At 37.7% G+C, this 22,956-nt stretch overlaps 2 protein-coding genes across 2 annotated transcripts; both read left to right on the top strand.

Moving 5' to 3' along the window:
• The first annotated feature begins 1,039 nt into the window (after nucleotides 1-1,039).
• On the top strand, nucleotides 1,040-2,180 carry LOC122700901 (olfactory receptor 7E24-like). The gene has a single exon (XM_043913932.1). The coding sequence runs from the start codon at nucleotides 1,040-1,042 to the stop codon at nucleotides 1,967-1,969; it is 930 nt and encodes a 309-aa protein (XP_043769867.1). The 3' UTR covers nucleotides 1,970-2,180.
• A 17,427-nt stretch (nucleotides 2,181-19,607) lies between these two features.
• Nucleotides 19,608-20,570, top strand: LOC122700900 (olfactory receptor 18-like). Its single transcript, XM_043913931.1, has one exon. The coding sequence runs from the start codon at nucleotides 19,641-19,643 to the stop codon at nucleotides 20,568-20,570; it is 930 nt and encodes a 309-aa protein (XP_043769866.1). The 5' UTR covers nucleotides 19,608-19,640.
• The last annotated feature ends 2,386 nt before the right edge of the window (nucleotides 20,571-22,956 follow it).

Raw genomic sequence — 22,956 nt, 5'->3', positions numbered from 1 at the left:
GTCTTTAGGCAGATTTTAGAAGACCTTTCTGATTCTAAACCTTGACAGTAAGAGAATATAGTTGATTTCACTTGATTTATCTATTGGGAAAACAAATGCAGTTAATTGAAGTAAAATTGCGAAAAACATAAGTTTTTACAAATAAATTATTTTTCATGCACATATTTTATATAGTTTGCATTTGTTAATCCCAAACACCCGATCCTTCCCTCCTCTACCCACTTGGCGACCACAAATCTATTCTCTCTGTATGTGAGTCTGTTTCATAGGTATGTTCATTTGTATTGCATTTTAGAGTCCACATATAAGTGATATCATATGGTAATGTCTTTCTCTTTCTTATTTCACTTAGTATGATCATCTCTAGGTCTATTCATATTGTTGAAATTGGCATTATATATATATACATATATAATATATATAAAACATCTTTATCAATTCAACTGTTGATGGAGGTTTAGGTTGTTTCTATGTCTTGGCCATTGTGAATGGTGCTGCTATGAACACAGAGGTGTATGTTGCATTTTCAGTTATAGTATTGCATGGCCATTTGATTTTAACTTAGAATGCCTTAATGTGGTTTTAGGTCTCTGAGGGTTATAATCCAAATCAAGAGAATTTGGATAAGATAAAGTACATTTGAGTGCTTCATAGTGTCCATTAATTAGAGGATATTTAATTAACCTTTTAACCTAAAGAGGATATTTATTATTCCATCTTTTAAAAATGGGGAACTGATATTTTACTGTGTTCATGGAATTGTTATCTGAAAAATCCTTGCTTATCTAACATTCCTTAGCCCAGTATCTCTAAAGTGAGTGTGTATAGAAACAGGTGAATAACCCAGACATCAATAAGGAAAGAGTTTTAAGAAGAGCTCAGATAGAAATATTGCTGAACATACTGGGGCATACTGAATGTACTTCAAGTCTGATTATCTTACTTGTAAATTACTTGAATTAAAAAATATACATTTATCTGGGTGTCCTGCTTTGTTTATTCCAACTCTCTCTTCTTTGTTGACAGGTGCTACCTCTACATGGAAGCACAGAATTTTACACAGGTCTCAGAATTCTTCCTCATTGGACTCTCAGATGATCCAGACCTGCAGCCCCTTCTCTTTGGGCTCTTCCTGTCCATGTACCTGGTAGCCATGTTCGGGAACCTGCTCATCATCCTGGCTGTCATCTCTGACTCCCACCTCCACACTCCCATGTACTTCTTCCTCTCCAACCTGTCCTTGGCTGACATTGGTTTCATCACCACCACAGTCCCCAAGATGCTGGTAAATATCCAGGCACACAGCAAGTCCATCACCTATGCAAACTGTCTAACTCAGGTGTCCTTTTTTTTCTTTTTGGGGTGTTTGGACAATCTACTCCTGGCTGTGATGGCCTATGACCGATTAGTGGCCATCTGTCACCCCCTACACTACCCACTCATCATGAAACCCCGCCTCTGTGGCTTGTTGGTTCTGCTGTCATTTTTCAGCAGCCTTTTGGACTCCCTGATTAACTCCTTGATGGTGTTGCAACTCACCTTCTGCACAAGTGTGGAAATCCCTAATTTCTTTTGTGATGTTCCTCAACTTCTCCATCTTGCCTATTCTGATACTTCCATTGATAAGATAATAATCTATTTTACTGGCGCCATTTTTGGTTGTATTCCCGCCTCAGGGATTCTTTACTCTTATACTCAAATTGTTTCCTCCATTCTGAGAGTCCCATCAGCAGATGGAAAGTACAAAATCTTTTCTACCTGTGGCTCTCATCTAGTAGTTGTTTGCTTATTTTATGGAACAGCCCTTGGTGCATACCTCAGCTCAGCCATCTCACAATCTCCCAGGAAGGATGCAGTAGCCTCAGTGATGTACACCATAGTCACCCCAGTGTTTAACCCCTTCATCTATAGCCTGAGGAACAAGGACATCAAGAGGGCCTTGTGGAAGATTATCAGCAGAATAGCCTAATCTCAATATATAGCTTATCCTTTTCAGTTCGGAGGACAAGAAAATGCAGTCAAATTCAATATGCACAAGAAATTCTGAATCTACAGTCACATGGAGTATAGGTACCCATATGACTCTTTACCATTTGTTTATACAATTGTTCCTTTTAGTATAACTTTAACGACATTGGGAGGTTATTTTTGGTTTACCACTTAAATCATAGTCGCTTCAGAATTATGTACAAAATATCAGTCTATGTGTCCCACTGTCAAATACCCTTGGCTGATTCATGTCAGTGTATGGCAAAAACCGCCACAGTATTGTAAAGTAATTAGCCTCCAATTAACATAAATAAGTAAATTAAAAGAAAAAAATATCAGTATACCCTTCTCACTTTCCTTATCCAATTACCCAGATCTTGGTCATAAGCTGTCTTATTTCTATCGATGTAAAATAATCATAGTTCTTTCTTGTTATTCAAAGATTCTATACTTTGCAATAATTTTTCCTACTTGTTCAGAGAATCTAAATCCTATCCTTTAGGGCAAAAACATCTATGACAATTTACCCCTTAATGATCTAGAGAAGAAAATGGCAACCCCACTCCAATATTCTTGCCTGGAAAATCCCATGGACAGAGGAACCTGGCAGGCAGGTTGTTGCTTAATCACTAAGTCAACTCTTTGCAACCTCATGGACTGTAGTCAGCCAGGTTCCTCTGTCCATGGGATTTTCCTGACCCAGGGATTGAATCTGTCTGTGTCTCCTGAATTGTCAGACAGATTCTTTACCACTGAGCCAGTGGGGAAGCCTATATTACACAATATTACATAAGCTGAACCTATATTCCTTTTGTATTTAAAGACCTCTTACAGTGGCTTAAAATTCCCATACTAGAATAAAAATGTCTTTATAAAAAATTCCAGCAGTCACTCAAAGTACAGATCAACCCAATATTGTATAAATATTTCAATAAAAAAGGGAACTGCTGTTTTATAAGACTAGTTAGAATCTGATACAGAAAACAATATATTCCATTCTTGCTACTGGAAATAGGTTTCTGAAGAACCCTGATGAAGATGATATCCAGTCATGTACACTAATATTTTACTGGAGTAAAAGGACAAATTGAAACATTAGCAGACTGTTGAACCCAGATTGTAAGAAGTTTGGAAATTGCCATTCCCTTTTAACAATAACTATAAAGCTTAACAATCTTAATTATTGAGATATAATTGACATATAACATTAGTTTCAACTATATGACATAATGTTTCAACATTTAGATTCAATATTGAATCTAATTATTATTCATCCCCACACATAGTCAGAATTTTTTTCTCTTGTGATATGAGGAGATATGTCTTTATGTTACCATATTTTTTCTTTTATGTCTTTAATCTTTCAATAATCAGTCACTTTCATTAAATTATCTTCATTAAAATAATTAGTGTGGTTTCTCTCCTTTTTTTTAACTCTGAAAGATAAATCATAACATGGAGAATTAAGGTATGTTGTGAAGTTCTACAACTGGAAGATTGCAAAGTGTGCTCAGGGGGAAAAATGTGATTTTAATGATATACCTTGATCTAGTGTGTACAGTTGAGTTTAATGTGATGGCATCATATTTCCAGTTTCTGTGTGGCTCTAAATGTATCTGCAGATCCTTAAGTCATCCAAGTCATTATGAATAAATTCAACTTTAATTTATCTTTATTTTTTAAGGTAATACATTTATTAATGTTTTACATTTCTAGAAGAAACATAGAAGTGCATATGGGGTATATAGATGGATAGATACACATATGTGCATTTTTCTAAATATATATGGGTATATAGTAATATACATAATAATATGGATAGGTATATATGTATTATCCTTCTCTAATATACCTAACAAATAATAACATACAGTAAAAGTGCAGATCACTATATTATAAATCATCTACTTGATATCAGAAGGTAAGTCACATGAAACTAGGTTTTCTACTCCCTGAAAAAAGAAAATAAAAGCATTTTAACAGCTCAAATTATTATTAAATCTGGGAAGGTTTTATTGAACCAGAAATTCCCATATAGCAGCCATCATATTTAATATGACATGCGTTAGGTGATAATGATATTTTACTTTCCATTTATTTTCTTTAGGTTGTAAAATAGCATTGCATCAAAATGCCCTTATGTATTGGACTGATCAATGCTTATTTTAATTTATATTATGCAAGGATAACAAAGTATCATGTTTTCAGCAATTAGGGGAAAAAAACCTCACTAGGATTTCACTTTATATCCATGCTTCCTGCTCTTCTGTCATGATCAGTTTTCACTGGGCTCCTTTCTTGTACATACCCAAAATACCATGTACATATCAATCATTCCTTTAAAAATGCTACACAGTTTCTGAGCTAGCAATCTGGGCTTTTTGAAGAGCTGTCCACTAACTGGTTTGACTTACTCTGCTTTTTTTTTTTTTCCATTTATTTTTATTAGTTGCAGGCTAATTACTTTACAATATTGCAGTGGTTCTTGTCATACATTGACATGAATCAGCCATGGACCCACAAGTATTCCCCATCCTGATCCCCTCTCCCATCTCCCTCTCCACCCGATTCCTCTGGGTCTTCCCAGTGCACCAGGCCAGAACACTTGTCTCATGCATCCAGCCTGGGCTGGTGATCTGTTTCACCCTTGATAATATACATGTTTTAATGCTGTTCTCTCAGATCATCCCACCCTTGCCTTCTCCCACAGAGTCCAAAATTCTGTTCTGTACATCTGTGCCTCTTTTTCTGTTTTGCATATAGGGTTATCGTTACCATCTTTCTAAATTCCATATATATGCTTTAGTATACTGTATTAGCTATGGTACATATACACCATGGAATATTACTCAGCCATTAAAAAGAATTCATTTGAATCAGTTCTAATGAGATGGATGAAACTGGAGTCCATTATACAGAGTGAAGTAAGCCAGAAAGATAAAGACCAATACAGCTTACTCTGCTTTTTACCACTAGTTTAAATCACCTACCAACTTCACTGACGATGAACTTAGATACTCAAAAAGGGTTCTGAGAGATCTTTTTTTTTTTTAATTTTTGCAAATGAGAACTTGAGCAATTTGCCTGGCTATACCTTGTGACCTGCATCCAATGAATAAAATATTGAAAAATATTGGGATATAATTCCAACATTAATGAGAGGGATAGAGTAGGATAATTAGTTTAGAAATTCCACTAGGGATTAAGACAGAAAGGGAATTTTAAGGGAGTTGCAAGAATGTTGTAAGCTAATGACCACTCAAGAAAAGAATCCTGTAACCTAGTAACAGTCTACACTTCCTTGAAGGAAGACCAGGTGCATTTGTGCACCAGGCACACTCAAGCCACAAACTCTGATAGTTAAAACACAAGACAGTAGGTGCGGAGTGTCAATCTTGTTACATGAAGTCAGGAAGCTAATGGTCCTTGAAGAGTAGCATTTCTGCATGTAGCCAAGACAGGAATATAGAAAAGTTTCTTTCCTTTTCTTCAGAGGAAAGAAACTGAAGGAGAAAACAGACAGAACAGGCTCCCTCTTGAAAGCAGGACTCCATCTTGGGCTGGACTGTGGACTTTGAGCTATATGCCCAGTATCTACAGAAACGACATACCAACTGGAAAACCAGGCTCCCAGAAGGAAGAGCCCCAGGGCTCGTGCCTAGACTCTTCCTCAGCTAAAAGAATATCCTAATTATCTGTGTAACTGAATAGAGTCATTCATTCTATTATGCTTGTTGGGGTATGACCACAGGCCTATTGATAATTATCCACTGTTAGCTACCTAGGCTTAAGGCATATGAATCATGGGTTAACTTTGATTGTATCTTTCTTTTCCTTTGTTCAGACTAGTTTCAGGGAATTTGAGGAAGTGGGTTTGGGCACGTACACTTAGAGTATATAAGGTTTTCACAAAAACTGGTTGGGGTCCTTGGCTAAGAGGAGACTCTGCCTTGGGCCCACTGGTGTAATAAATTGCACTCCACTATCTGCATTGTCCTTCTGAGTGAGTTTGTTTCCTGGAACGCCTGGCTACAACAAAACTAGGTGAAAGGGGACATTATACAGAAACCTGAGATGAATTACCACATTCTAGTGTATGTTGCCATCTTTTTGCTAATATACATATGATTTAAATAGTACTTGCTTCCCTGGTGGCTCAGAATCTGCCTGCAATGTAGGAGACCTGGGTTCAATCCCTCAGTTGGGAAGATCCCCTGGAGAAAAGAATGGCAACCCACTCCAGTATTCTTGCCTGGAGAATCCCATGGCCAGAGGATCCTTGAGGGTTACGGTCCGTGGGGTCATAAAGAATAGGACAGGACTGAGCGTCTAACACTTTCATGACAGTCTTGGTTAGACTATTTAGGGACAAAGGAGGAACCAATGATGCAAGCCTTAATGGCTACCTAAAAATGAAAAGAAAGAGGTCTTCTCCCCTCCCCACATTTTCTTTGATTATAAAAATGTAGCACTCTTTGTTTTCAGGGCTGTGCTCCCTTGCCTGTCAACTACCAGCTCTCACAAGCATTCTATAATAATAAACTCATTCTTTGCTTGTATCATTGCCTCAAGCATTCTGAGAAGAGACAAAAGAACCTAAGCTTCAGTCCTGATAGCAGGTGAGCGGTTTTAATTAAAAGACAGTGGTTTGAGCCCCCTCCTAAGTCAGGGATCAACGGTTCAAGTCCCAACCTAAGGTGTGGGTGGGTTCGAGTTCCATCCCATGAATGCAAGTCCCAATCTGAGTTTTCTCTGGGTTTGAGTTCCATCTAAAAAGGAGTGAAGTTTCACTGATGTGTAAAGCGCTTCAAGTTTTCAACCTACCAGCCTTCTTCTACTCTGTTACTAACTCACTCTGATGGAAGATGGCTGCCGTTTTGTCAGCTGTCCAATGGAGAAGCCCAGAGATGATGCCTATGGTTAACTGCCCATGGGGAACTGAATCCTTGCTACTCAAGTGAACTTAGATCTCTTCTAGTCAAGCCTTAAGATGACTTCAGTCCTATAACCAGAATGCTTACATCTGTGAAGACTACTATAGTATTTAAGTGAATAGTCAATTTAATAAGTATGTCAAAATAGCTACTTCATGTACCAACATCATTGGAAAAGACTCCAATGCTGGGAAAGATTGAAGGCAAAGGAGAAGAGGGCAGCAAAGGATGAGATGGTTAGATAGCATTACCTACTCAATGGACTTGAATTTGAGCAAACTGCTGGAGATAGTGAAGGACAGGGAAACCTGATGTGCTGCAGTCCATGGGGTTGCAAAGAGTCAGACATGAGTTAGTGACTGAACAACAAAAACAAAATACGAGTTTTACAGAAAAATTAAAAATTTGACTGCCATTCAAAGTAGCAAAAAACATACATATCCAAACGTAAAATTCAAAATCCCAGAGCAGGAATACAAAAACAAAAATAAGTAGTTCTCCTTGGAGGCACACATCTTAACTGAGAAAGCAGAAATTGTGTAAGGTTCTTGGTGTGGAAGATATAATCTTTCCTACACGGCATAATTATTTCAGAGAATTTTCAGACATGTAAGTCATATATCACACAAACGTGGAAAATTCTTCAAGAGATGGGAATACCAGACCACCTTACCTGCCTCCTGAGAAATCTGTATGCAAGTCAAGAAACAACACTTAGAACTGGGCATGGAACAACAGACTGGTTCCAAATTGGGAAAAGGGTATACGTCAAGGTTGTATACTGTCATCCTGCTTATTTAACTTATATGCAGAGTACATCATGAGAAATGCCAGCCTGGATGAAGCACAAGCTGAAATAAAGATTGCCGGGAGAAATATCAATAACCTTAGATATGCAGATGACATCACCCTTATGGCAGAAAGCGAAGAAGAACTAAAGAGCCTCTTGATGAAAGTTAAATAGGAGACTGAAAAAGTTGGCTTAAAACTCAACATTCAATAAACTAAGATCATAGCATCCAATCCCATCACTTCATGGCAAATAGATGGGGAAACAATGGAAACAGTGACAGACTATTTTTTTTTTTTTTCGCTCCCAAATCACGGCAGATGGTGACTGCAGCCACGAAATTAAAAGATGCTTGCTCCTTGGAAGAGAAGTTGTGACCAACCTAGATAGCATATTAAAGAGCAGAGACATTACTTTGCCAACAAAGGTCCATCTAGTCAAAGCTATGGTTTTTCCAGTAGTCATATATGGATGTGAGAGTTAGACTACAAACTGAGTGCAGAATTGATGCTTTTGAACTGTGGTATTGGAGAAGACTCTTGAGAGTCTCTTGGACTGCAAAGAGATCCAACCAGTCCATCCTAAAGGAAATCAGTCCTGAATATTCATTGGAAGGATTGATGCTGAAGCTGAGACTCCAATATTTTGGCCATCTGATTTGAAGAGCTGACTCATTTGAAAAGACCCTGATGCTGGGAAAGATTGAAGGCAGGAGGAGAAGGGGATGCCAGAAGATGAGGTGGTTGGATGGCATCACCAACTCAATGGACATGAGTTTGGGCAGGCTTCGGGAGTTGGTGATGGACAGGGAAGCCTGGCCTGCTTCAGTCCATGGGGTCACAAAGAGTCAGATATGACTGAGCGACTGAACTGAACTGATCTGAAGTCATATACTGTTTGTTTAAATTGAAAAAAAATTATCTGAAAAAAATTATCTGTATTTATAAGATCCCTTCTTTGGTGGCTCAGTGATAAAGAATCAGCCTGCCAGTGCAGGAGACATGGATTTAATCTCTGGGTTGAGAAGATCCCCTGGAGAAGGAAATGGCAACCCACTCCAGTATTCTTGCCTGGGAAATCCCACGGACAGAGAAGCCTAGCAGGCTACTGTCCATAGGGTCACAAAGAATTGGACACAACTTAGTGACTAAAACAAAGGCAAAATAAAATCCCTACAACTTGAAAGTTGGAAGTGAGGAGTACAGGTTTGCCTCCTGTTCAAAAGAGGAAGGACCCAGACTCTTCTAAACACATTTACTTTTTCCTTTTCCATTTTCATTAGTAATAGCAAGTCCTCAGAGACTGGGATAACACAGACCCATTTAGCTAATGATGAGCTCTGTGCATTGAACTCTCAAGGCTACACAAGAGTAAATAATCAGCCTGTCCCTCCAGCCCTTCAGATAGGAATCCAAGTCAAACAGGTTTCACATCTCTGTCTTCTCTTCCCAGAACCCATGACTGCATCAGGTCATGACTAATTCAGCCTTCCCGCCAGTCCTCAGGAGACAGCCTGAACCTTCATCACTTGCCGGGCAGGAGAGGAACATCAGGTTCTCATTCCTTAGTCATACCCCAGCAGAGACACAGCCCAGCCCAGTGAGTACCATGGAGATGGTGAATGGGGGAGGATCTGTCAAGGGGACTGGTTTTTTTTTTTTTTTTTAATCATTAGATGTATAGGAGAGGTGGGACAAGTGGATAGTAGGGCAGTTCAGTTCAGTCAGTCAGTTGTGTTCGACTCTTTGCGACCCCATGGACTGTAGCACACCAGGCTTCCCTGTCCATCACCAACTCCCGGAGCTTGCTCAAACTCATGTCCATCGAGTCAATGATGCCATCCAACCATCTCATCCTTGGTGACCCCCTTCCTCTCCCGCCTTCAATCGTTCCCAGAATCATGGTCTTTCAAATGAGTCAGTTCTTCGCACCAGGTGGCCAAAGTATTGGAGTCTCAGCTTCAGCATCAGTCCTTCCAATGAATATTCAGGACTGATTTCCCTTAGAATGAACTGGTTGGATCTCCTTGCAGTCCAAGGGACTCTCAAGAGTCTTCTCCAACACCACAGTTCAAAAGCATCAATTCTTCGGTGCTCAGCTTTCTTTATAGTCCAACTCTAACATCCATACATGACTACCGGAAAAACCATAGCTTTGGCTAGACGGGCCTTTGTTGGCAAATAATGTCTCTGCTTTTTAGCAGAGCTACTAAAAATAGTAGGACACTAATATACAAAGTTTCAGCTCAGAACCCTATGTAGTTTATGTTCTTGATTCTGATGGCTGTCCAAAGCCTCTCATTCAAATTTCTGTTTTTTTTTTTTTTTTTGCAGAACACTGGATCTACCATCATAGATATCTTCCCTATGATAGCAGTAGTGAAATGTGAAATGAAAGTGCTAGTCACTCAGTTGTGTCCAACTCCTCTTTGGACTGTAGTCCACCAGGCTCCTCTGTCTATGGGATTCTCCAGGCAAGAATCCTGGAGTGGGTTGCCATTCTATTCTCCAGGGGATCTTCCCAACCCAGGTCTCCCACAGATTCTTTACCATCTGAACGACCAAGGAAGCCCATGATAGCAGTAATAATGAGTCCCTATAAATGTCCCCCAAAGCACTTTTTAGTGCTTTAAGATAAGGAAGGAGATGATGATGATAATGATGAAAATGATGATAATACCAAAATATTAAAAATCTTTGACTCGGGATTCCAAATCCCTGATGCTGAGCTAAGATTATTGGAGTATAGTTGATTTACAATGTTGTGTTAGTTTCAGATGTACAGCAAAGTGAAAAATCAGATTATATATATATATATATATATATATATATATATATATATATATGTGAAAGTTGCTCAGTAATGTCCTACTCTTTGTGACCCCATAATCTATACAGTCCATGGAGTTCTCCAGGCCAGAATACTAGAGTGGGTAGACTTTCCCTTCTCCAGGGAATCTTCCCAATCCAGGGATTGAATTTAGATCTCCTGCATTGCATCCTTATTAGTTATTTATCTTATATATAGTAATGTGTATATGTTAATCCCAATCTTTCAACTTATCACTGACTGCTTATATTCCAGTAATCATAAGTTTAATGAAATTTTTGTCATGTCCTGGGGTAGAATGAAGGTGAAGTCAGGATTGAATGCAGACAGTGAAATCCCATTGACAGGGGAGCCTGGTGGGCTACAGTCCATGGGGTCACCAAGAGCCAGACACAAGTGGGCAGGAAGCCTTCAGTGAGATACGTTCATAGGGTACCTGGATAGTACTCTCTCTTGCCTACCCATCCCAGAATGTTTCTTCCTGTCATTCCAGGCGGAGACCCCCACTCACTGTGCTCTACTATATGCATTTCTGATAGCACACAGTGGAGACTAGAAGGCTACCCTTGCTTGTATTAGCTATAATAACTATGGCTGATAGCAAAAGCAGGAATCACAGAAAGTGTCATCATGATAATTCAGGGCATATCTCTTTCTTGTCTCTGCTCTTTGATTTTGTTTCCATTGTTCCACTTCCCCCATCATTCTTGTATGTCTCACTCCTCAATCTAAGGGACACATAAAGTCAGAGTGTTTTTTTGCTTCTATTCTTAGGAAACAGTTAAAAGTCGTACCTTGTGAAGTTCGAAATAGACTTCTGGATATCTGCTTGAACCCTCATTGCTAAACAGTGAACATATTCAGAGCATGGTCCTTAGAAACCCACAATTTAATTTTGAATCTTTTCTGTTCTATTTATTATCTTGGCGAAAATACTTTGTGGGTCACGCTAGTGGTAAAGAATCTGCCTGCAATGCAGGAGACATGAGTTTGATCCCTGGATCAGGAACATCCCCTGGAAGAGGGCATGGCAACCCACTCCAGTATTCTTGCCTGGAAAATCCCATGGATAGAGGAGCCTGGCAGGCTACAATCCATGGGGTTGCAAAGAGTCGGACTTGACTGAAGGGACTAAGGGCTCACATAGGCAGCCTCAGTGTTAACTTAGTTGATATTTATTGATACAACTACATAATGTGTACCGAATAAGTATGTGATGGATGCATATAGTAGAGACAGATTAAATTTTAGGCATTTTATTTTTATTGAGGCTAAGCACCAGAGACAACTGAATTATCCTGTGATCTGTAAATTAGGTTTTTCTCTAGATCTTGAGTTAGCTTTTTTTTGTCCCTATGCAAGTAGCTTCTGAGTTCCTGGAGGAAAACAACTGGGTCTCATTCATTTCTGATTCCTGAAGGCCATACTTTTCAAGGCACAGAGTGGGCTACAAGAATAGTAGCAATCTCCGTTAAATATTGATTACACTCTTCCTTGATTCACAGAAACAGTGCATAATCTGTATGGCTTACAAATATTGGGTGCTTTCCTAACTGTGATTTCATTTCTTTCAGTGAGGTTCTGTAGGACTAGACAAAAGATAAAAACAGTGTTTGAGCCCAAGGGACACATAGCTTTTCATCTAATAAAATCTATAACACTTTAGTATTAAAAATAGTGGATATTTTCAGTAAAGGATTAAAAAAAGAGAGAAGATTTTTTTTGCAAGGACTGAGGCACCTTAAGTTTTTTACTCATTATTTTTTTTTAAAAATTCCCTATTATACAGAGTGAAGTAAATCAGAAAGAAAAACACCAATACAGTATATCAACACATATATATGGAATTTAGAAAGATGGTAATGATGACCATATATGTGAGACAGCAAAAGAGACACAGATGTAAAGAACAAAGTTTTGGACTCTGTGGGAGAAGGCAAGGGTGGGATGATTTGAGAGAATAGCATTGAAACAAACACGTATAAGACCATATGTGAAATAGATCACCAGTCCAGGTTCAATGCATGAGACAGAACACTCAGGGCCAGTGCACTGGGATGACCCTGAGGGATGGGATGGGGAGGGAGGTGGGAGGGGTGTTCAGAATGGGGGACACATGTACCCCCATGGCTGATTCATGTCAATGTATGGCAAAACCCAGTACAATACTGTAAAGTAATTAGCCTCCAATTAAAATAAATAATTTATTTATTTTTAATAGGAGGATAATTACTTTACAATATTGTCTTGGTTTCTACCATACATCAACATGAATCAGCCATAGGTATACATATGTCCCCTCCCTCATGAACCTCCCTCCCTCCACTCATTCTATGAATGAATTCCCTTGGACATCATGGGGTTCTATCTCTCTGCCATAGTATAGAATCAAAGGACCTTTAGCCTTTCTTGGGATTGTATTTCACTGATAAAACTCACTATTTCAATTATAATTCAAATTCTGATTTAAAAACCATAACTGAATATTTATGAAGTGCAAACATCTGTTAGGTGGCACAGAGGTCCTAGAGATTCTTCCCATTTCTAGGTAAGTGACTCCAGCAAAGAGGGGTTGAGAGATTTACACACACTCTGTATTTAGTAGGTGAAAGATGTGAGATTCAGACATAGGTCTCCTGATTTCCATCCCATGGATCTTTCCCCAACATTACAGTAGAATTATTGTTCTCTTTTCAAACCTGCTGTAGTCCTAGATGAAGAAATGAAGGTAGAACCATTGTTTCTTTCTCTTGGAATTTTATTTCATTCATGAATTAAGGAACTGAGCCAAGTGGTTTACACAGAACTTTAGTGTATGAATGTTGTGAACTATAGAGTTTTCTGTGAATAATAATGTATTTTGCAGATTATTTTGCCAATCTGAGCTAGGGAAATATCATTCCTGGGGCAAGATGGGAATTTTCACATGCATCTAAAATAGAAAAACCAAGTTAGACAGACTTAAGAGGTATTTTTGATCTGTACCTTGACATAAGACTACACATTTAATTATTTCTCATTTTTCTATTTAGGAAGACAAATATTTGGGGTGACTAATGGTGAATAAGAACTAGTGTTAGCAAGCTGTGTTATGTAGATTCCTCTGGTGTCATCTCTGGGCTGAAAAGGGTCTAGAAGGGTTTCAAGTAAGTAAGTGAAAGTCGCTCAGTCATGTACGACTCTTTGTGACCCCATGGACTCTACAGTCCATGGAATTCTCCAGGCCAGAATACTGGAGTGGGTAGCCTTTCCTTTCTCTAGGGGATCTTCCCAACCCAGGGATTGAACCCAGGTCTCTGCATTGTGTGCAGATTCTTTCCCAGCACAGTCACCAGGGATGCCCAGAAAGTGCCTCAGGTAATTAAGAATTCTCCTGACCTTCTTTTAGAGATGAGAGAGGAGCCACCTTTACATATTTATGCCCTGCTTTGAGGAAAATAGGAGGAGAGCAGAGAGTTTTTTTGTATCCACTTATTTTAAATCACCCTCAGCTCAAAATGATACTTACGATAAAGTGGCATTTTGGGATAGCATATTCTGATACCCTTCATTTCTTTAGACACTTTAAGAAATATAGAAGATAAATATAGATATAAAGATAAAATTTAAATGATATCTGAAGAGAGAGACTCAGAAGAAGTTATGAGGTGAGAGATCTGTACAGAGGGAGATAAACATATGTTGTAACGTTCAGAAAAGAACAAATCTCAATACATTGTCCTGTTATCTTATTGACTTAGTCTCTCAGCCTTGGGACTTAGTCTCTTAGTCTTGGGAATCAGTCAGTCCAGTTAAAAAACTGTGTCTCATTGTAGGTGATGTAGGTGAATGGGACATCTACCCAAGTTAGGCCTTTATACAGTGTGAATAATCAGACATGTAGGGCTTCCCAGGTGGGTCAGTGGTAAAAATCCACCTGCAATGCAGGAGATGCTGGTTCGATCCCTGGTTTGGGCAGACATCCTGGGGAAGGAAATGATAATTCACTTCAGTATTACTGCCTGGGAAACCCCATGAACAGAGGAGCCTGGCAAAATGCAATCCGTGGGGTCGTAAAGAATAGGACATGACTTAGTGACTAAATAATAACAACAAAAATCAGGCATTTAATAGGGGGACATATTTATGGCAATAAAAGAAAAATAAAGGTGAATGATGAGAACAAACTGAAAATTATTTTTTTTTTAATCCAGAAGGTAGTCAATCAGATTTTGGGGTTTTTTTTGTTTGTTTGTTTTTTAATTTTTTTAATTAATTAATTAATTTTACTTTACAATATTGTATTGGTTTTGCCATAAGTTGTTGGGTTTGAAATATCTTTGGATGGTGGAAGGGGGACATACAGTGGCATTTAGATAATTTTTTTTGGTTTGTATTTTGAATGTCTCTAATGATGACAACACAATTATGGCTTTTTTGGGAGCAGAACACCTAAGTATCTGATTTTAGCTGTAGTGTCTTCTTTAGACAGTTTTAACAAGAACTTGGGCACTAAGGCTACAGTCTTTAGTCTTTAGTGACATGAAGTCAGGAAGGTGAGAGTAAAATTGGAAACATTAATTATCAACAAAATGTACAAAACAACAAGAATCAGTTTATAAAGAAAAAGACTAAAAATCAGTAAATGTGAATAGAATCTGATAACATGCCAGGGTGTTTTGGAACATTTTTATTGAAATATAGTTAACTATATACATTAATATATTAGTTTTTCTGGTGTACTACAATATTTTTAGAGATTATACTCCATACACATTTACCATAAAATTTGGATTATATTGTCAGTATTACCCTGGGCTACCTGTTAAATTCTTGTAATTTACTTATTTTATGCCTAGTAATTTGTACCTCTTAATCTTCTTTATCTATTTTGCTCTTCTTTCCATCCTTCCCCTTTTAGTAACCACTAGTTTGTTCTCTGTATCTGTGAGCCTGTTTCTGTTTATTTTTTAGATTCCATGTATTAGCATAAAAATATAGTGTTTGTCTTTCTTTGTCTGACTTATTTCACTGAGCATAATACCCTCCAGGTTAATTTATGCTATCACAACTGGAATAATTTCATTTTTTTAATTGTTGAGTAGTATTTCATTGTTTATATGTAACACATTTTCTTTATCCATTTATCTGTTGATGGACAGATTGCTTTTATATCTTGGCTGTTATAAGTAATGCTTCTATGACTATTGGGGTGCATATAACTTGTCAAATTAGTGGTTTCATTTTTCTTTAAAGAAATTGCTGGATCATATGAAAGTTCTATTTTTAATGTTTTGAGGAACCTCCATACTGTTTTCCATAGTGGCTACATCAGTTTACATTCCTACCAAAAGTGTACATACATGCTGAGTCACTCAGTAATGGCCTATTCTTTGCGACCCCGTGGATTCCTCTGTCCATGCGATTTTCCCAGCAAGAATACTGGTGTGGATTGCAATTTCCTCCTCCAGGGACCGAAGGCGTGTAAGGGTTCCCTATTCTCCACACCCTCACCAACACTTGTTATTTGTTGTCTTTTTGATAATAGCCTTTCTGACAGGTGTGAGGTGATATATAAAATTGTAGTTTTAATTTGCGTTTCCCTGAAGATTAGTGACGGTGAGTATCTCATAATTTTTTGTTAAAACATAGATCATTTTTTCTACAATTACGTCCCATCTTAATCAAGGATAATCAAAGTAAAAATGATTTGTTTTTAAAATAAGTCTAGACTTTTATTAAACTGTAGTAAGAATAGTGATTGATCATATAAGCTATTTTTAAGTCTGTTTTGTTGGAACTTTTTATAAGAAATCTCAAATTGGATATTTATATTTGAGTATAGAGATTTTAGGGCTTCACTGGTAGCTCAACTGGTAAAGAAACTACCTGGAATGCAGGAGATCCCAGTTCAATTCCTGGATTGGGAAGATCCCCTGGAGAAGGGTTAGGATACCCACTCCAGTATTCTTGGGCTTCTCTGGTGGCTCAGAAGGTAAAGAATCCACCTGAAATGTGGGAGACCTGGGTTCAATCCCTGGGTTGGGAAGAAATCCTGGAGGAGGGCATGGCCTGCCGCTTCAGTATTTTTGCCTGGAGAATTCCATGGACAGAGGAGCCTGGTGGGCTATAGTCCATGGGGGTCACAAAAAGTTGGACATGACTGAGTGACTAAGCACACACGCATAGAGATTTTATATAATTTCTGAAAAACTTATTTTAATAACATATATTCATGCAAATATATGCTTGCCTGGTAGCTCAATCAATAAAGAATCTGCCTGCAATGCAGGAGACCTAGGTTCAATCCTTTGGTGGGAAGAACCCATGGAGAAGGAAATGGCAACCCACTCCAATATTCTTGTTTGAGAAATCCCATGGACAGAAGAGCTTGGCGGGCTACAGTCCATGGGGATCTCAAGAGTTGTACATGAGTTACTGACTAAAGGGCCCCACATACAAATATAACCTAAAGAAGATTAAACATCATTTCTGTTTGTCAGTGTTTTCCATGCTATTTAACATATTAAGTAAGTCAAATTAGTTTAACATCAATTTTTTTACAAGACGAGAGAACAAATATTTTAAGATTTTTCAGAGACTTTCTGGGAAATCCTGTCTAGTTTGAGATAAAAAATATTTTATTTATAATTTAATTTGGGGATGTTAAAAATGCCAAATAGCTTAAAACATCTGACTAAATATGATCACAGATCACCATATAAAAATAGTTTAACCAAAGTGACAATTAAAATATTCTAAAGACAAACATAGGATATAATACACAGTTGGCCCTTTAACAACCTAGGGGTTTTGACCCCCGTGCAGTCAAAAATTCATATGTAACTTTACAGTCAACCCTTCATACCCATGGTCATTCACCTGCAGATTCAACCAACTGTGGATTGTCTAGTAGTGTCAAATCCACCTATAAGTGGCCCTACATAGTTAAAACCTGTGTTATTCAAGGATCTACTGTCCTTGAGGGAAAAGCCTACCTTAGCTCTTTTAATATTGAGAAGACTTAGTTTTCTTAAGTAATCAAAGACATAGTAAAGAACACATGACATTCAGGAAATTATTTTGTTAAAATACAAAATCTTTGTTTCCTAGATGAACTACTTAACAGGTAAAGAAAAAATCTTTTATAATTATCCAAGAATCTGTCTTCTTTAAACAGAAAAGAAAATGGAATATAGTTTTCTATAAGCACAATTTCATCAAAGCACAATTTAAAAATCTTTATAATAATTCATCAATTTTAGCCAGCTGACCACACTAAGACTTTTTTTTCCCTTTTACTTTAAAATTTTTTTATATCTATCTAGCATTTTTAAATAAAAACTTGAAATATCTGTTCCAAATTGCCTTCAGCTCAAAATAATCTTTAAGCAAAATTGAAATATTTTGGAGCAACATATTCTGCTTACCCTTCAGTAGGGTCAATTAATATACTCATTTTGGAAATGAGTAAACTATTCAGTTATTTGTAATATTGTTCTCTGTTCTTCTCTCTGTTATATTTTTCCCAAATTAAATCATGTTTTGATCTATCAGAGTGAATACAGATCTGTTTGCCTTCAGGGAACCGAATTTAGAAGAAATACAATCTTTCCTCTGTGAGAAAAGATTGACTTGAAAAATTCTTAAATAAGAATGAGAAACCAGTTTAAGATTTCAGACCTGGGGACTTCCCTGGTGGTCCAGTGGTTAAGACTTTGGGTTTCCACTGCAATGGGTGTGGTTTCAATCCCTGATTGGGGTACTAAGATCCTGCATGCCACTCCATGTGGCCGAAAAAGGAAAAAAAGAAAGAAATTTCAGACCTGGGTCCTGAATTTCTCAACTACAGTGCCCCCTGTCCCTCATATCCACAGTTCTGCATCAGTGGATTCAACCAACCACTGACGGAATTCCATGTGGAACTGTATTTACTAAAAGGCAGATTGTACCACATTACCTTGTATAAGGTAATTACATTCACAGGCGTTCACTGAACCAATCTCCCAGGAATTCTGAGGAATATATATACAAAGAGGGTTGGATTAGGGGAGAAAATAACCCTTTACAAATGTTTAGGATTAGTGATGTAGTTAACTAGTTTTAGCAATTCACTCTAAACAAAAAACACAGAATATGAATTCAGTCTCAGATGTGTCCTGAAATTGTGTGGCATTGATAGAAAGTAACCCTGCGAAAGATGAAAATGAGGTGCAGTGTGTTCATTTAAAAGAAGTATGTGTTTAAGCATACGTGATACTGTTTACAGAATCAGTATTATTTGTTGCATTCAACAAAAACATATGTATGAAAAGGTGAAGTCTACCAAGGCTAACCTCTTGTATAGCTGAGTTTTATTTCAAAAAATTTTATAAGAACACCCACACATTTGAATGTTCATGTATCTCCATGAAAGACATGTTGTAAAGCCAAAAAATTATGAAAGCCCATGAAATTACCGGCGTATAAAATTCTATTTGATTATGAACATTTGACTTCATTTAGAATCTAATTTGGCTTCCCTGATGGCTCAGTGGGTAAAGAATCCTCCAGCAATGCAGGAGATACAGGAGATGTGAATTCGATCCCAGGGTCAGGAAAAACCCCTGAAGGAAGAAAATCACAACCCACTCCAGTATTCTTGCCTGAAAAATCCCATGGACAAAGGAGCCTGGTGGACTACTATCCATGGGGTTGCAAAGAGTTCCATCTTTTACATGACTTAGCCACTATATACCAGCATGCCACCATACAATGACTATTTTTCTTCTCAACGGATAAAGATATTTAGTATTCTATATGTTCTCCTTAACAGTGGGAGGCTGATAGTTCACTGTGTCTTTGAATTTGTTGTCTCAAAATTTCCTTGTTGCTTATAGACTTTGGCTCAGTCTCTATTAAGTGGAGGTATACAAAAACAGATTAATGATCCAGACATCAATGTAGAAGGAGTTCTAATTATAATGAATTTACCACCTCTGAGAAATATTGCTCTAGATTTATATTACTCAAGTGTGAATAGTTTATTTTTTATTCTATGGGCACCTTGCTGCCTGGGTACTTGCTTTATTTATCGCAACATTATTTTTTTATTTTTTCCCAAAAGGTAGTCCAGCTACATGGAACTCCAGAATTTAACAAGTTTCTCAGAATTTCTCCTCCTGGGCCTCTCAGATGATCTGAACCTGCAGCCATTCATATATGGGCTCTTTTTGTTCATGTACCTGGTCACCATGCTGGGGAACCTTCTCATCATCCTGGCTGTCAGCTCTGACCCCCACCTCCACACCCCCATGTACTTCTTTCTCTCCAACCTGTCCTTGGCTGACATTGGTTTCAGTACCACTACAGTCCCCAAGATGCTGGTGAATATCCAGGCACACAGCAAATCTATCACCTATGCAGGCTGCCTAACTCAGATATCCTTCTTTTTTCTTTTTGGCTGTTTGGACAGTCTACTCCTGGCTGTGATGGCCTATGACCGGTTGGTGGCCATCTGTCACCCACTACACTACCCAGTGATCATGAAGCCCCGTATCTGTGGCTTGTTAGTTCTTATGTCATTTTTTATCAGTCTTTTGGACTCTCAGATGCATTGCTTGATGGTGTCACAACTTACTTTCTGCAAAGATGCAGAAATCCCTCATTTCTTTTGTGATGTTCCTAAGCTTCGCGACCTTGCCTGTTCTGACACTTTAGGAAGTAACATTGTCATGTTTTTTGCTGTGACCATCTCTGGTTTTCTCCCTATATCAGGAATTGTTTTCTCTTACTATAGAATTGTTTCCTCCATTCTGAGAGTCTCATCATCCAGTGGGAGGTACAAAGCCTTCTCTACCTGTGGTTCTCACCTGTTGGTTGTTTGTCTGTTTTATGGAACAGGCCTTGGGATGTATCTCAGTTCAGCTGTCTCATCTTCCCCAAGGAAGGATGCAGTGGTCTCAGTGATGTACACTGTGGTCACCCCTATGCTGAACCCCTTCATCTACAGTCTGAGGAACAAGAACATCAAGAGTGCCCTGTTGAGGATTATCAGCAGAATAGTCTAATCTCAATACCTGTGCTATCCTTCTGGCAAACTCCAGGAGATGGTGAATGACAGGGAAGCCTGGTGTGCTGTAGTCCATGGGTTGCAAAGAGTCGGACATGACTGAACAACTGAACAACAACAACAATCCTTCTGGTCACGGAACTGGAAAGGGCAGCTGATGTTTTGGAAATATAAACAAAATTGCCAAAACTTGAGCCTGGATAACTAAGATGCAACGAGTAAAGGCTCATTTTTTTTTCCAGTTTCTCCTCATGCATTTATTTATTTTTTAATTGGAGGAAAATTGCTTTAAATGTTGTACTGATTTCTGCCAAAAAACAATGCAAATCAGCCATAATTATATCACCTGAAAAGATTCATTTTAATAAAACTAGGGAGGTGGGAGGGGGGGTTCAGGATGGGGAACACAGGTACATCCATGGCAGATCCATGTCAATGTATGGCAAAACCACTACAATAAAAAGCAAAAAATAAAAAAAATAAGAGGGAAAACCTTATAACTGATGCCACAGAAACAAAGAGAATTTTAAAAGAGACTAGTCTGAGCAATTATACATCAAAAATGTCCAACCTAGAATAAATGGATAAATTTCTAGAAGCATACAACCTACTGAGTCTAAAGCATGAAGAAACAGAAAATCTGAACAGACCAGTAACAAGTAGGGAGACTGAATCAGTAATCAAATACTTCACAACAACAACAAAAAAGCCCAGGACTAGATGGCTTCACAAGTGAATTCAGCCAACCATTTAAAGAATTATTACCAGTTCTTTCCAAACTCTTCCAAAAGATTGAAGACAGTACCCCAAAGCTTATTTTATAAGGCCAGTATTACCCTGACACCAAAGCCAGATAAAGATCCTATAAGAATGGGAAACAATAGGCCAATATGCTTGATGAATATAGATAGAAAAATTCTCAACAAAACAATAGCAAACTGAATTCAAAAGCACATTAAGAGGATTTTATTCCCTGATCAAATGTGATTTATCCCTGGGATGTAAGGATGGCTCAATATTCACAAATCAGTAGATGTGATACATCCCATTAATAAACTAAAACACAAAAACCATATGATGTTGAGGGGGGCCTATCTTTTGCCTTGCAGTTGTCATTGCCCTGTCAGGGAGATGGGAATTAACACATCTACATTACTATGTATAAAACAGATAACTAGTGAGAAGCTACTCTGAGGCACAGGGAACTCTGCTCAATGCTCTGTGGTGACTAAGTGGGAAGGAAACCTTAAGAAGAGAATGCATATGTAACTGCATAACTGATTCACTGTGCCATACAGCAGAAAGTAACACAGCATTGTAAAGCAACTATGCTTCAACAAAAGCTTTTTAAAAATCATATGATAATCTCAATAGATGCATAAAAAACATTTCACAAAATTCAACATCCTTTGATGATTAAAAAAAAAAAACCTCTTAACAACATAATAAAGGCCTCATATGACAACCCCACAGCTAACATCATACTCAACAGTGAAAGTTTGAAATCTTTCCCTTTAAGTTCAAAAATAAGAAAAGGATGGTCACTCTCACCACACCAACTGAACATTGTACTGGAAGTCCTAGGCAGAGCAATCAGGCACGAAAAAGAAATAAAAGCATCCAAATTGGAAAGGAGTCTTGATATGCTGATAACATGATCTTGTATATAGATAATTCTGAAGATTCCATCAAAAATTTTTTACAACTAATAAGAAAATTTAGTGAAGTTTCAGGATACAAAATCAACACAAAAGTTGCATTTCTATACACTAACTTTTTATGAAAAAGAAATAAAGAAAAAGATCTCATCTACAATAGCTTCAAAAACAATAAAATACTTAGAAATAATCTAACCAAGAAAGTGAAGAGTCCACGCACCAAAAACTGTGAGACATTGAGGAAAGAAACTGAAGAAGAAATAAATTGATAGATACCCATAGATCAAAAGAGTTAATTTTGTTAAAATGTCCATGCTACCCAAAGCCTTCTATAGGTTCAATCCAATCTCTATTAACATTCCAGTGGCATTTTTTTTTTTAACAGAAGTAGAACAAAATTCTAAAATTTGTGTGGTATAGTCATTTTCACAATATTGATTCTTCCAATTCAAGAACATATTATTTATCTCCTTCTGTTTGTGTTGTCTTTGATTTCTTTCATCATATCATTTTCTGCACACAGGTCTTTTGTCTCCTTAGGTAGATTTATTCTGAGGTAGTTTATTATTTTAGTTGCAATTGTGAATGGGATTGTTTCCTTAATCTCTTTCTGATTTCTATTTATTGATTTTTGTATCCTGTGACTTCACTAGATTTGTTGATTCAGTTCAGTTCAGTTCAATCACTCAGTCATGTCCGACTCTTTGCAACCCCATGAATCGCAGC

The sequence above is a fragment of the Cervus elaphus genome, chromosome 9, assembly GCF_910594005.1.
Source record: "Cervus elaphus chromosome 9, mCerEla1.1, whole genome shotgun sequence".
NCBI lineage: Eukaryota > Metazoa > Chordata > Mammalia > Artiodactyla > Cervidae > Cervus > Cervus elaphus.
The sequence above is the reverse complement of the archived record's forward strand: the minus strand, read 5'-3'. Positions and strand labels throughout refer to the sequence as shown.

Coding starts and splice junctions, on each gene's coding strand:
- LOC122700900 (XM_043913931.1), top strand. CDS start 19,641: ATGGAACTCCAGAATTTAACAAGTTTCTCAGAATTTCTCCTCCTGGGC.
- LOC122700901 (XM_043913932.1), top strand. CDS start 1,040: ATGGAAGCACAGAATTTTACACAGGTCTCAGAATTCTTCCTCATTGGA.